We start from the raw sequence: 15728 nt of genomic DNA, 5'->3' as shown, positions 1-15728 counted from the left end.
TGGGGATGGGATCCGGAGCGTCCGTTTGCCTCTTTGGTCTTCTGGTAGCCTTGTCTCAGCTCCTTGATTTTCACGCGGCACTGCGTTACATCCCGGCTGTATCCTCTCTCTGACATGTCTTTAGAGATCTTCTCATAGATCTTTGCATTCCGTTTCTTGGAGCGCAGCTCAGAAAGCACGGACTCATCGCCCCACACAGCGATGAGATCCAATACTTCCCGATCAGTCCATGCTGGGGCCCTCTTTCTATTCACAGACTGCACGGCCATCACTGCTGGAGAGCTCTGCATCGTTGCCAGTGCTGCTGTGATCGCCACGATGTCCAGACAGGAAATGAGATTCAAACTGGCCAGACAGGAAAAGGAATTCAAATTCAAATTTTCCCGGGGCTTTTCCTGTGTGGCTGGTCAGAGCATCCGAGCTCGTACTGCTGTCCAGAGCGTCAACAGAGTGGTGCACTGTGGGATAGCTCCCGGAGCTATTAGCGTCGATTTCCATCCACACCTAGCCTAATTCGACATGGCCATGTCGAATTTAGCACTACTCCCCTCGTCGGGGAGGAGTACAGAAGTCGAATTAAAGAGACCTCTATGTCGAACTAAATAGCATCGCAGTGTGGACGGGTGCAGGGTTAATTCGATGTAATGGCGCTAACTTCGACATAAACGCCTAGTGTAGACCAGGCCTAAGATGTTTATTTTTATTTCTTCCTTTCCCATGTGACCACTGGGATTGTGGCTGGGGCAGCAGGTGCTGAGTGGGGGGGAGTGTTTCAGATGCCGGTGACCTTCGAGGAGGTGGCTGTGTATTTCACCCAGGGGCAGGGGGCTCTCCTGGACCCCGCTCAGAGAGCCCTCTACGGGGACATCATGCAGGAGAACTATGAGACGGTGACCTGCCTGGGTAAGAGATTCCTGGGCTCTCAGCTATTAGAAGCCGTGGGGTCTGCGTGTCTGACTCTGGTCAGGTTCTTCCCTGGTCAGTTGTACTGGGGGGAGGGCCACATAGTCCACAGCTCCATTCTGAGAGACGCTTTCATCTCCATTTGCATTTCAAGGGAACAGGAGAGTCACAATCCTAATGGACATGCTAATTCATACCCATCTCTCCAGCTTTCAAAGGGTCAGAAGCAGGGTATTGCCCTGCTTGTATTATTTCTCCTTCACACAGCATTAATCTACTGTTTTGGGACTAGCGCCACCCATGGGAAGGGCTCTCAGTGCAGCAGCCTTGGATAGAGGCAGGAGTTTAACACTCGAGCTGTGTGTGTCAGCAAGTTCCCCAGAGCACATCTCCATGCACCTTCACCTTGCCTGATTACCCCCCTCTTCACAGGAGTCCCCATTCCCAAACCTGACCTGATCGCCCAGCTGGAACGAGGGGAAGAGCCGTGGGTCCCAGATCTCCAGGCTGCCAAGAAAGAGAGAGCCCAAGAGGCACCTGCACAGGTGAGGAGTCAGGGAAACTGAGACAGAACCATCTGGTGAGTGAAGGAAAAAGCTGGGACTCCCAAAATGTGCTGTGAGAGAGAGCCCTCAATTCTACCTCATCTCACCCAGGTCAGGGCTGCAGTCAGCAGGTGTCATATTATCAAGGCAAATATCAGTCACAGCTTCCCACTCATCCTGTTAGCTGTTGGGAATTTCCTCCCTGACTTTCCTTCCTGGGAGTGTTTGGGAGGGATGTGGAGGCAGAATCCAGTGTCTCCATCTCCCCAACAGTTACTGTGTTGTATTTTCCCTCTTTGCTATTCCCCTTTCTGTCCTTTCTCCCCGGCACAGGCAGTGACTCCTGTCTGGATTCTCTCTCTCCCAGCAGGTGATAGGACAGTGAGTGAGAACAAGGAGGAGAATCAGCAGCAGGAAGTTCCTGGGAAAGTGGAACCGCAGGAGAGGTTTTTGAGAAGAGCTGAAGGGAATTTTTACCAGTGCTTGGAACAGGGAAATGCCTGGGGGGATGGACACTTACTAACCATAGGAGAATCCACACCGGAGAAAGACCCTATAAATGCCTCGAGTGTGGGAAAAGTTTCAGTTCTAAATCAACCCTTAATGCACATCATAAAACCCACACAGGAGAGAGACCCCATAAATGCTTGGACTGTGGGAAAGGCTTCATTCAGCAGTCACAACTTATTATACACCAGAGATAAGGGGAGAGACCGTATAAATGCCTTGAGTGTGGGAAGTGCTTCATTAAGAGCTCAGCGCTTACCAAACATAAGAGAATTCACAAGGGTGAGAGACCCTACAAATATCTTGACTGCAGGAGAAGATTCAATTTGACTTCACATTTCAGTGATCTAAATGATAAAGAGACCTTGAACATGGAGGAAGCTTCATTTGGTTCTCCTGGAGTATCAGGCATCCACAAATCCACACATGGAAGGAATCTCTGAGATGTTCTCAGTGTGGAAAATGCTCCAATTGGAGCTAACACCATGTTGCACATCGGAGACTCCTCCGCACAGCAGGGAAATTCTCTCAGGGCCCTGACTAGGGCTGGGCATGGTGACAAACCCATTTCCTCATTCCCACACACATCAGGGGCATTTGGCTCCCAAGGATCCAGCTGCCCATCGCTGCGGTGAGGATCCAGCAGCAGCCGAGCATCAACTGCTCAGTGACCCACTGGCTCTGCCTGGTCTAAGCAAACCCCAGACAGAGGAGGAGAAGCCCTGATTAGCCCCTCCCCCCTGCTGCAGTCCTGGTTACTGAGCTGATGGGACACAGGTGGGGAGAAGGAAGAGGGAGAAACTCCTCCGGATGCTCTCTCTGGCTGACTGAAGTTCTCGTCTAAAAACAAGAAAATTACTACAAAAATAGTAAAATCCTATGTACAAGAATAAAAACAGTCTTCCTGGAAAGACTGGACAGTGCAGCACTCAGGATGAGTTCTGGGTATTTGAGCTCTGGAATAGCTTCCAAGGGAGCTTGTAGAATCCCCAGCATTGGAGGTGTGTTGGTGTTTTAAGCCCCTTGGAGGTATTATTTCGCCATTCCTGAGCTCCACACACTGCAGGTTTTGACTCTGACATTTTCTTGGGATGCCCCAGACTGTGAGTCTCCTTGTTACCCACCTGCCTCAGTGTGAGGGAGACGTGCTTCTGCTGAACTGGGTGTCCATCCCCTGTCACTCCCAGCCTTTTAGCTCCCCAGACAAACTCCCCGGGTCTCTGCCAGTCCTTACTTTTGCCTTGCAGGTTCACACTAGGCGCAACCTCGTCGTCCAGCTCCTCTGACATGTCCTTGTGCAGTGTCCAGCCCCTCTCCACTGGACACTCAGAAATTCCCAGGTAAGCTGTCTCCAAAGGGACAATACCAACTTGTTTGATTCAATTGAGGATCAGCGCCAATGTAACATCACAGCACTGAGATATTGTGTTAGTGAAAACGAAGAGGAGTTTATCAACAAAGCAATAAGACCAACAGGTTACACATCAAACACCAGGTATATCGCGATTCAGACAGTCTGAGTTTAACCAGTAAAGGTATAAACAAGTCATTGTATGAAATGTTAGTTTGTCCTGACTTTGCTAGTGCTTTTTATTTAGCCTGTTGCAAAGCGAGGCAAATATCTAGATGAGTTGAGGTACCCCCTGAAAGACCTCTGTGTACCCCCAGTGATACGTGCGCCCCTGGTTGAGAACCACTGCTATATGCAAACAGGACTTCAATTGTGTTCCTTACAATGCTTCATCTACCTATGAACTGTGGGAGAAAGATCACGGGATATACTTTTGTCTGACAAAACCGGTTTGCCAACTCTTCCTGGAGTCAGACTTTAAAACAGTTTCTGGTATATAAGCATATTCCTTAAAGATCATCTGCCCACACTTCTTGCAATGATCCTGAGGAACAGTGTGACCTGAGCCTTTATTAGAGACTGCCCATGACCCGTGGTGGATAAATACTATGAAAGCAATGCATGAGGAGTAGTGAGTTTGTCAGGCCCGACAGGCATTGCCCTCATAGAACAATGCACCCTTTTCCGGTCAACACTGGAGCTCTTAGTGTCATACCCATGGGCCGTGGGTAAAACCCCCACTTTGGGGAGGCTAGCCCCCCGGCCCCACCTCTTCTGCCTGAGGCCCTGCCCCTTCCAGCCCCCTTCACCCACCAGAGCCCTGAGCCATCCCCCCCTCTCCATCATGGCTGGAGGAGCACCGAACCCAGCACCTGCCTGACCCCAAGCCGGCCTGTGCACCAGCACAAGACGCTTGCCCAAGGCGCCCCGAGGAGGGACACAGGGAGCAGTGGGAACCTCCGGGGGTGTGGAGGTGGAGTGGGCAAGAGACGAGGTACTCACAAGGCAGCATGTAGGTGGGAGTCTCGGGGAAGGGGCGAAGTAGGGAGGGGAAGAGGCGGAGCGCAGGCAGGACCACCACAGCTCAGGCGTCTGGTGGTGGCTGCGCATGGGGAGGCTAAGCCTGCTGCCCATGCTCAGAACAGAGCTGCCAATTCTTCAGCTTTTCCGACTCTTTTAGGGGTTGGTAGGGAAAATGTTTCATCTGCAGTGGAAATCCCTTCTGGCTGGCATTTCCCATTAGGGTTGCCAGGTGTCTGGTTTTCGACCAGGACACCCGGTTGAAAAGGGACCCTGGCGGCTCTGGTCAGCTCTGCCAACCAGGCCGTTAAAAGTGCAGTCAGCAGTGCTGCAGGGCTAAGGCAGGCTAGGCCCTACCTGTCCTGGCACTGCGCTGTGCCCCAGATGGGGCCAACAGGTCCGGCTCCCAGGTCTGTGTCAGGGGAGCATGAGGTTCTGTGCACTGCCCCTGCCCTGAGCACTGGCTTCTCATTCCCACTGGCCGGGAACTGTGGCCAATGGGAGCTGGGGGCGCAGTGCCTGTGGGCGAGAGTGTGGAGCCATGCCCCCTCTGCCCCCTCCCATAGGAACCAGACCTGCTGAATGCTTCTGGGGAGCAGTGCAGAGCCAGGATACAATGAGGGGGAAACGGGATAATCCTGAGTGGGCAGAGCACCAGTCCCTGACTCAGAGCAACAGGAGTTTTGCTGCTGAAATCCAGGTGCCCGATGGGGAGCTGCGGTCAGTGCCCACACAGGGGAGCCAGCTGGGAGAGGGGCAGAGGGGATCCCTGGGAAGGGGGTAGACATGAAGGGGTTTAAATAGAGCCCAGGGGTGGGTTCATCTGGACCTACAAGTAACCAGCAGAACCCAGTGGCAAACCTCTGATAGCTCCATGACCCAAGGGAGGGGAGCAGAGCTGGGAGCTCCTGCGCAGGGCTGGTAGCCAGCGAGTGTGGTGTGGAGACAAGAGACCAGCTCTGCCCAACTGCTCCCTGTGCCAGTCTGTTACCAGAGCAAATCACACACAAAGTGTCCCGGCTCCCCTCGCCCCTGGAGTCTTTGGAACAACACGAGTCTCCCTAGAAACCCCCCTTCTGCCCCCTCCCCGGGGTCTGCACGTCTCCCTTCTGTCCCCCCATTGATCCTATTGGGATCCAGGCAAGATCTACATAGCTCTGAGAGAAGCTGCCCTGCCTCGGGGAGGTGGGGTCCCCAGGGGGCAGGGGGCTGCAGCGGGATTGGTTTATCGCTAGGACCCAGGAGCAGCTGGGAGGCGGCTCTGGGGGGAGCGATCGCTGGGCTCAGGCCCGGCAGCAGGAAGTGACTCGCAGCCGCTGCGGGGACTCTGGCTCCAGGCTCTTGGCGAGATCCCCGAGCCCCGGCGGCTGGTGCTGGGAGCCCGGAGCCCGGGCTGCAGCCGGGAGAGGGGAATCTCCAGCAGGGCCCTTCCCGCTGCTCCCCAGGAGCCTCTCCCAGGGCAGAGCCCACAGCCCGGCCAGGCCCCTTTCCGGCCTCTGCCCCAGGGGGCCCCGCTCGGAGGGAAGGTAAGAGAGACCCGCCCCCCCCGTCACCCCCGGGCTGCAGGGGGAGGAGGGCAGGCGGGGGGAGCGGGATGCGGGGGCAGGAGGCGGGTGAAGTGGGATGCAGGGGGAAGGATGGGATGGGGGGGGACAGTGGTTGCACTGAAGGGAGGATGGGGCGATGCAGGGGAACCGGGCGGGGGGCGGAATTATGGGGCTGAGGGGAACGAGGCTGGAATAGAGGGAAGATGTGGGGGGCACTGCGACGGAAAGGGGATGTGGGGAGACTGGCTGGGGACGGGAGAGACAGAGGCAGGGAGAAGGCAGAGGGGTGGGGAGAGATACAAAGGCAGCTCTTCCGGCCCATGGGACACGAGATGTTGAGGGGCTGCCCTGCCCAGCAGGCAGTGGGGATTTTTTTTCCTCCTGAAACTGTTCAAACAAGGGGACTAACCCCTCAGGGCTCAGAAACTACAAGGCAAATTCTCACACACAGAGACAGACACACACACACACAAACCCCTCTCCCTCTCGTATTTTAAGGCAAACCCATGATTTTGGGATCTGTCTCCTGAGTGTTGGGGGCTGCCCAGGGCCCTGTTCTGATTTCCGGGCAGGATTCAGATCTCAGCCACACCGGAGTCAGACCGGAGTCACTGCAGGTGTGGCGAGTGTGCGGATGGGCCAATGGGATCAGCCTCTGCCTGCCTGTCTTGGGGGCTGCAGGGGCAGGACACGGAGGCTCAGAGGGCCACCAGAGGGCTCCGGTTAGTGGCTAAGGGAGAGGAGGAGGCGGGTGTGTGTCTCTCCCTGCTCATGTTATTACAGCCCTGGAGTGCAGCTCCCCGGATCAAAAGCTCCTGTCTCCTCCATTTTGAGCTGGGGGTCCAGACTGAGACGCTGTTTCTTGTTCAGCAGAGTCTGAGCCTGGGAGAGACCTTCATCAAAGCCCCTTCGCTGCCCAGCCCCGGTGGGAACTTTCTTGGTGGCTGGAATCAGCCCCAGGGGCAGCCTCGGGCTCTGCTGACACCAGCCCCTGACCCGCAGCCTGCAGGTGATGGGGAGACCTGGGGGACAGGGCTGGGGCCGGGCAGGAAAGTGACTCTGCACAAAGGGCCCCTTTCTGGGACCTGCTGGTGAGTTTGTACCGGAGGGGGAGGCTCTCCCTGTGCCTGCGGCTCCCAGATCTGTTGCCCCTCACACAGCCAAGTTCAAACCGATCAGTCTACTGAAGAGCAAACGCCCATGTAACTGGGGCAGAATCAGTTCTCCCAGGCAGAGGGAAGGGGAGAAAGGGAAGGTGATAGAAACAGAGAGTGACCAGACTGGAAGGGGCAGCAGGAGCAGTAACCGGGAAGGGAGGTTCCCAGTTCCCAGACCTGCCCCGGTCCATTCCCCTGGACAGACTGACTCTCTTGGGAACAAGAGGAGGAGCTGAGAGAGGAAAGCCAGGCGCTGTCTCTCTTGAATCACTGGGCTGCTCGGAAGGTGGGGGGACGTGCTGCCTTTGGAGACAGTCTCAGGGGGAATCCCCCAAAGCGGCTCCTTTGATTGTGCTCTTTTTCTAGCATTCAGCTCAGGGATGCTCTAACTGGGACAGTTTAAAAGTGCCCCGGGGGGTTCAGTTCTGCTGGGAGGGGCCTGGCCTGGGTGGCAATAAACTAACTGGGTTTCTTCCCAGCATGGCAGAGTCCAGAGCATCTGTCTGCAGGGAGATACTCCTGAGGGCATTCTGCACCAAAAAAATAAACATTTTGTGCACAGTATTTTAAAATTCTGCAATTTTTTTGTCAAATAAATGTGGAGGCTCCAGCATGGGCATTAGGGAGCACAGGCCACGGGCTGCACAGAGGTGGGAGATTACAGTGCAGCTCCCCCCTTCCAGGACACGGACTCAGTGGTGAGGCTGCACCCAACCCTGACACAGCGCAAGGACCAGGCCTGCCCCAGAAACACCCCAGAGCCCTGCCCCCAGTGCCAGGTGCACCAGGTGTGGGCAGGCAGGCTCAGCAAGGCAGGATCCCAGTGTGGAGGGGCTTGGTGTGGCGGGAATCCAGGTGTGGGTTGAGAGGGTCCTGTGTGGAGCAATCTGGGTGGCTCAGTGGGTGATCCATGTGAGGGGGGATCTGGATGCACAAGGGCTTGTTGCAGGGTTCTGGGTGGAACGGTAATGGGACTCTGCGGGGGGGGTCCAGGTGAAGGTGGTTGGGGCTCAACAGGGTGAGGTCAGAGTGTGGGTGGGGGATAGATCTCAGCCCGGAGGTCTGGGAGTTGGAGGCTTAATGGGGGCATCCAGATGCTGGGGAGTGGGGCTCAGTGGGGTTGCGATCCAGGTGCATCTAGTTGGGCTCAGTAGGGTGGGGATCCGGGTGCAGGTGTCTCCTTGGGGTGGTCAAGGTGCAGGAGGAGTGGGGCTTGTCGGGGGGCATTGGGTGCAGAGGGGGGTGAGGCTCCGTGGAAGAGTCTGGGTGTGAGGGGGTCTGGATGCACGGGGGTTGGGCGGATGGGGGAGAAGCTCCCTGTATAGTCATCCATCCCCCTGCAGCTGAGGAGCAATGGGTGCAGGAAGCGTGGGTGGGAGGGTGAGTTTGCAGAGCTTCCTATACCAGGGGAGAAATCGGGTGTGTCTGACATGCCCTGGGTGCTGTGCCGGGGAATAGGAAGTCCCATCTTCCGCAGCCCAGCCGGGACTAGCAGCTGAGCCCAGTGCAGGGTAGGAACCACCCTATCCGCCCCACAGTGATTTACCCCTCTGCCAGCTGCCCTGCGCACCAGGAACATACTGCTGGGGAGGGTCGCATGACTGCTTTTGTGGCTTCCCTTTGCTTCCCCATCAGGAAGTAATTTTTGTGCGGGGAAACAAAGAAATCTGGGTGGGACATAAATTCTGTGCATGCACAGTAGCGCATAATTCCCCCAGGAGTAAGGGAGAGAGCCTGGGGGGAATTGGGGTGTGAAATGGACTCAAGCCCTTTCTGTAACCTCCCCAATCTCCCCTCTCACCCTGATAGGCTGGAGAATCACATCCAGGTTTTGGTCCAGATCTGCCCGTATTCCCACGGGAGAGGGAAGGGAAATGGCTGTGTTGGAGCCAGATCAGGTAGGGGATTTTCAGGGAGCTGAAGGGAGGGTTGTTGTGGAAGGGGAGGGGCAGGAAACACACAGCGTGAGGCAGGGAGGGAGGGGACAGGGTTTGATAAACCCACTGGGAGAGGTTCAACCTGGGCCTGATTTTCCAAACAGGCCCGTTGGGGGGTTGAGCAGGGCTGGGAAAACTGACCAGAGTCCCAGTGCTTGAGCTTGAACCCATTAGCCAGAGGCTACTGTGAAATACAAAGGGAAGCTGTCAGGATTCCTGTCCCCAGCTCAGAGCTCTGCTTCCCGTATCAACTGCGGGTTAGCAGGTGGATGGTAAATGAGTAGACCCTGCCCTCCTCCATCTGCTGGGAGGGACAAGGAGCTCTCATTTTCTTCCCACCCCCTGAAGCCACCTGGTTGCTCTGAGCAGGGTGGGGGTGGGATTCTGCTACCGTTGTCCTCCCAGAGCTTCCGAGATGTTTATTTTTTCTTCTTCCTTTCCTGTCTGACTAGAGGGATTGTGGCTGGGGGACTCTTGTTGTTTCAGATGCCGGTGACCTTTGAGGAGGTGGCTGTGTATTTCACCCAGGGGCAGGGGGCTCTGCTGGACCCCGCTCAGAGAACCCTCTACAGGGATGTCATGCGGGAGAATTACAAAACTGTGACCTCACTGGGTAAGGGATTCCTGTGCCCTTGGTTATTAGAAAGTTTTGGGACTGCATTTCTGACTCTGGTCAGGTTCTTCCCTGGTCAGTTAGATTGAAGGAGAATGGGTTCCATAATCCACAGCTGCCGTGTGAGAGAAACTTGCATCTTCAAACCCCCTGCAGTGGGACCAGGGTGCCAAAACCTAATGGATGTGCTAAACCATCCCCACCCACCCCCCAGCTTTCAAGGGGATAGACGCTGTGTATTATCCTGTCTGTGTTGTTTCTCGGTTGCTCACAGAATTCCTGGTCACCTCCCTCCTTGGAAATAACTCCAGCCATGGGGAGGGCTCTGAGCTTTGCAGGGCTTTAACTCCAGAGCTGTGTGAGCATCAGCAAGGCCCCCAAAGTGCACAGATCCTGGGAACTGCTAGTGAGGGCGTAACAATTCTCCCCACCTCCCCAGACATCTGCCTCTCCCAAGGGGGCTCAGCTATGTTCCCATCTCCTTGGATTCCAAATTCTCTCAGCACAGCACGGGAACAGGTTCAATTCACAGAATGCCCTTTGTGACACACACTCCTGCAATACTCCATGCACCCTGATCTGGGCTGATTTCACCCTCTGCGCAGGATTTCCCATTCCCAAACCTGACCTGATCACCCGGCTGGAACGAGGAGAAGAGCCGTGGATCCCCGAACTCCAGGCCTGCGAGGAAAGAGAGATACCAAGAGGCACCTGCACAGGTGAGGACTCAGTGAAACTGACAGAAAAACGATCTGTCGAGTAAAGGAAAAAGTTGAGAAACCCAAAAATATGCGATGAGCGAGCGCCCTTAGTTCTGCCTCGTCTCACCAGGGCAGGACTCTAGTCGGCAGAAATCACTCACGGCTTTCCACCCGTCCTGTTAGCTGCAGGAGTTTCCTTCCCAATTTTCCTTCCCTGTGAGTGTTCGGGTGGGAAGTAGAGGCAGAATCCAATTGCTCAGTCTTCACAGCGTTAGTGTGTTGGGTTTTCCCTTTGAGCTATTGCTCTTTCTCCTGGAATGTCTCTCTCTCTCTCCCAGCAGGTGATGAGAGAGTGAGTGAGAAGGAGGAGGGGAGTCATCATGAGGAAGTTCCTGGGGAAGTGGAACCACAGGGGCCCTTTGTTGGAAGAGCTGAAGGGAGTTTATCCCAGTGCTTGGGACAGGGAGAAGCCTGGGGAAATTGGCACAGGTCAGAGAGGCTGTTGGAAAACCACCTAAAGAAGAAAGTGGACAAATCTATTATATATGGGGGAGGAGACAAGGATCCCACAGCCCAGCAGACGAATCCCCAGGAAGAGAAACCCTACTACTGCCTCCAGTGTGGGGAACAATTCATTCTGAGATCACATCTTGTTACACATCAAACAATCCATACTGGAGAGAAACCCCATAAGTGCCTGGACTGCGGGAAAAGTTTTAGCCGTAGCTCACACCTCATTGGACATTGGAGGACCCACACAGGGGAGAGACCCTATAAATGCCTCCACTGTGGGAAAAGTTTCTCTGAGAGCTCACACCTTATTAGACATCAGAGGATTCATACTGGAGATAAACCTCATCAGTGCCTGCACTGTGGGAAAAGTTTCATTCAGAAAACAGACCTTATATCACATCAGACAATCCACACAGGAGAGAAGCCCTATAAATGCTTGAACTGTGGGAAAAGCTTCAATAACCGCTCAAACCTTACTAAGCATCGGCAAATCCACACAAGAGAGAGACCCTATAAATGCCTGGACTGTGGGGAAAGTTTCAGCCACAAATCAGACCTTACTGAACACTGGAGAATCCAGAGGGGAGAAAGACCCTATAAATGCCTCGATTGTGGGAAAAGTTTCGCACAGAGATCAGGCCTTGTTACACATCAGAGAATCCACACAGGAGAGAAACCTTATAAGTGCTTGGACTGTGGGAAAAGTTTCACACACAGATCGGCCCGTAATAGACATCAGACAATCCACACAGGAGAGAGACCCCATAAGTGCTTGGAGTGTGGGAAAAATTTCACACGGAGATCAGCCCTTATTACACATCAGGCAACCCACACAGGCGAGAGACCCCATAAGTGCTTGGACTGTGGGAAAAGTTTCCCACACAGATCATCTCTTATTAGACACCAGGCGAGCCACACGGGAGAAAGACCCTATAAATGCCTCGACTGTGGGAAAAGTTTCATGCACAGATCAAACCTTATCTTACATCAGAGAATCCATACGGGCTATAAACCTCATGAATGCCTTGCTTGTGGGAAAAGCTTCAGTAAGAGCTCAAACCTTACTAAACATCGGAAAACCCACAAGGGTGAGAGCAACCCTATGAATAGCTTTACTGCGGGAAAAGATTCAATCCGAGCTCACACTTCAGCGACACAGAAAACAGCGGGACCTTGAATGTGGGGGCAGCTTCATTTGGTGCTTCCATGGTATCAGGCATCCGCAAATCCGAACAGGAAAGAAACCTCTGAGATGTTCTCAGTGTGGAAAATGCTCCATGTGGCGCTAACAGCATGTTGGACATCAGGGACTCCTCCGCACAGCAGGGAAATTCTCTCAGCGCCCTGACTAGGGCTGGCCCTGGTGACAAACCCATTTCCTCATTCCCACACACATAAGGGGCATTTGGCTCCCAAGGATCCAGCTGCCCATCGCTGGGGTGAGGCTCCAGCAGCAGCCAAACATCAGCTGGTCAGTGACCCTCTGGCTCTGCCTGGTCTAAGCAAACCCCAGACAGAGGAGGAGATGCCCCGATCAGCCCCTCCTCCCTGCTGCAGTCCTGGTTACTGAGTTGATGGGACACAGGTGGGGGGAGGAAGAGGGAGAAACTCCTCCAGATGCTCTCTCTGCCTGGCTGAAGTTCCCTTCTAGAAACAAGAAAATTACTACAAAAATAGTAAAATCCTATGTACAAGAATAAAAACAGTCTTCCTGGAAAGATTGGACAGTGCAGCACTCAGGATGAGAAGACAGCAGAAGCAGTGACTTGGATCCTGTGGCGGTGAGAAGGAACTGAAGATGCGGTTGGTCTGTCCCACCCCTTATTGCCTGGGGTGAACCCACAAGGTGGTACAAGGGCACATGCGTGGACCAATGGATACTCCTACTTTGAAAAGCTCTGGACACAGTGTATGTGCATAATCCTCATGGAATACAATAGGGACTATCACTCAAAGAAGAAAGACACTTGGGCCAGGCCCCAGCTTCACTCTAGACACCTGTCCCCGCCCCCCATCTTCCACCAGCCCCAGGGCTGTGCTCCCCCACTTACCTGGAGCTGTTCCCTGCAGGGGGAGTGTCCATGGAGTTGGTAACTCCTCTCCTCCCCTCCCCAAATTCCCCAGGGCGCTAGGTTCTGGGAGATTAAAGGTTAAGGGACAAGGAGGTATTTTGGAAGGAAACTAGACATTGAAAGGTTGTGGCTGGAGGAACTGGAAGCAGGGGGAGCTAGGTGCTGGGGCTATCGAGTGTTTGGGGATCAGGGGATAAGAAGTTAGGTAGATCACAGGGGCAGAGACGTGCTGCCTCTCCTCACTTACACCCTCTGCCCCTTCTCCCTGCCCCCTCTGCATTCAGACAGCACCACTGAGTGGCAGTGATTCTCACAGCCTTTTGTGGGAGGCCTGGAGATCCTACCTCTGCAGCATCAGCCACGGAGGTGCTCTCTGTGGTAGGAAATGTAGTTGGGATTAGCCAGCGCATCTCTGTGACCCTCCACCAGATTCCTCCGGGGCTATGGTGGGGAGAGAGGTGACAGGCCTGGGGCTGGGTTTAGGGAGGGGCGCCCTGCGACAGGGCCGAGCCGCCGTGGCTGGGTCCGGGCTGGGTTCAGGGCCGGGCCGGGCTGCTGCGGCTGGGTCCGGGCTATGCCCCGCCACCCTGGCTGGCATTGGGCCGAGTAGGGGTGCCCTGGCCACGGCATAGCTGGGGCTGAGGGGCCACCCCAGCAGGTCTGGGCTGCAGCATAGTTGGGGCTGGGGGAGGGGCACCATGGCAGGTCCCCGGGCAGGTTCCCTGAGCACCTGCGCAGAGCTACATAGGCTGTGGCATAGCCTTAGGTAGGGACAGTGAAATGTGGTGTTTTCGCTTCTGTGCTATTTCAGGGCGATGGGGTGAGTCCAAGAGATTCCCTCCTTCCCCCAGCACCATCACCCTCCACTCTCCACACAGCAGCCTCTGTCCCAGCAATGGAGAGTTTTATCCTGGCCCCGTTCTACCCCTGCACCTCCCAAGATGTCACTTTCCACCGTGTCCCTGGCTCTCCATGACAGAAAGTGTCCAAATCCAAATGAATCTGAAGGCACATTTTGACCTTTCTGATCTTACAGCCCTGTTTGCATCTCTTGGTAAAATTGCTGCCCGTTTTTCTCCAGGCTAGTCCACATCATTTTTAGATAGGAAGCTGCTTTGTTTTTATTATTAGGATGATGCTAAAACTTGTGTAACTAACATGACAAAATAATGAGGCGAGAATAGGGTGACCAGATGTCCCGATTTTATAGGGACAGTCCTGATATTTGGGGCTTTGGCTTATACAGGCATCTATTACCCCCACCCTCTGTCCCGATTTTTCACACTTGCTGTCTGGTCACCCTAGGCGAGAAGTAAAGCAGGTTTAGCCATTTTAGAAGAAAATGGGTAAATATATTGTCCTGATTTTGAATCTGAAGGTTCTCTGAGATTTCACTTTATGAACATGTTTTATAGCCCACCCTGTATTGTGGGTTTTTCTCTTTTCCCGACCACCGATTGGTCACTCGTTTTGGTATCAGTTTAGCTTGACAGGGTGTAGCTCAGATTTACTGAGGAAATCACAACACAAATGGCCCTTTGTATTTTGACCTTTTTCGGCCCTTTGTCACGGGATTTTGGTGTTGTTAGAACAATGACGATTATCAATATCAGCACAAAGACCGAGATTGAGCGCTAGATTTATACTCAGACACAGAGACTGAAACAGGGAATGAAGTTACTGTCTGATCCCTGCAGAGATGTGAGATACCGTCGGGATGGGGAGAACAGAACTGGGAAATGGCTGGGTTTGCTCCTCAGAGCCAGAGGGCTGAGGCTGAGAACTGTGAACTCGCTGCATCAGAGCCAGAGAGAGACTAGGCTTGGCCTGAGCATTGTGTGAAGCTGTCCCTGAAATCTAAATGGCTCTGAGCAACACCCCAAGGAAAATGATGGGGGAGGGGGCAGCGTCTCCCTATTACTGAGATGCTGCGTAGTTGGGCGCAGGCAAGAAGGGAGCCGGGGATGTCAACAGACCTGGGCAGCCTTGAAGCCAGGCTGATCCCCATCACTGAGGCCAGAGGGAGATGAGGAGCGCTAGAGCCCTGCTGGTCACCCCCTCCCCATCTGTCGCAGTCTCCTATATGGGGACGACAGAAACTGTCTCTGCCCCACTCACCCCTCTAACCTGAGTTCTTTGGATTCCCTGCTCTTGGGGTGTTTGCTTTTGTGACAGGCTACGAGCGCCTCTCCCGGCTTCCTGGCACTTTTCTCCCAGTGTGTAAAAGTTGCTGGTGCATGGGGGAGTTGGGTGGAGCTGTGGGCTGGGCTGAGGGTGGGGAAAGGAGTCTGTCTTTTGCTTGTCCTTTGGAATAATAAAATACAATTTAGTTTCTCCCACTCCCAGTTTCTGTTGTTTTGCATGAAATGGCTGCCAACTGCCGAGGTAAGGTTAAAGGTAAAGGTGATGCAGACGTGATCTGGGATGGAAATGCACAGTGAGGTCACCCGGCCAACTTCATCCCTGCCCTGTCACAGGCTCCTCAAACTTCCCATAAAGGTAAAACTCTCTAAAAACTTGTGCCCCTCTCCCTGACCCCAGTACAAATCAGGAACAGTCTGACTGGGCCATGGGCTCATCCTCCTCTCCCTCCCCCTGGTGCTAATCAGGAGTAATCCCGCTGGTGTCATGTGACCTGTGTACACCAGTGTGAAGTTGTTGTGAGAAGAGAATCAGACTATTGGCCTCTAGTTCTATTTGCAGGAGCAGGAGCGTAGCTAGGGGGGTTCAGGGGAAGCAGCCGTTTCCCCCAGCACATTTTTCAAAAGCAGCACCTGCCGGGCTGGCACTGGGCTCCTGCAGGCAAGGGGGGGGGAGCGGCGGCCACGACCGGAGGAGCGAAGGGGCCGGCTCCTCGGCCAT

At 54.4% G+C, this 15728-nt stretch overlaps 1 protein-coding gene across 1 annotated transcript in view; it reads left to right on the top strand.

Annotated features, from left to right (window-relative positions):
* Positions 1–15202, top strand: part of LOC117887019 (zinc finger protein 420-like) — a 42056-nt gene extending 26854 nt beyond the window's left edge. The window contains exons 6-7 of the mRNA XM_034789252.1: positions 2154–2219; positions 10941–15202. Of these exons, the coding sequence (XP_034645143.1) occupies positions 2154–2219; positions 10941–11971 (1097 nt within the window). The 3' untranslated portion in view covers positions 11972–15202. The remainder of the gene's footprint in view (positions 1–2153; positions 2220–10940) is intronic.
* Positions 15203–15728: the final 526 nt, after the last annotated feature.

The sequence above is a fragment of the Trachemys scripta genome, chromosome 14 (assembly GCF_013100865.1).
Source record: "Trachemys scripta elegans isolate TJP31775 chromosome 14, CAS_Tse_1.0, whole genome shotgun sequence".
Lineage (NCBI taxonomy): Eukaryota > Metazoa > Chordata > Testudines > Emydidae > Trachemys > Trachemys scripta.
This window is presented reverse-complemented; position numbering and strand designations above follow the sequence as displayed.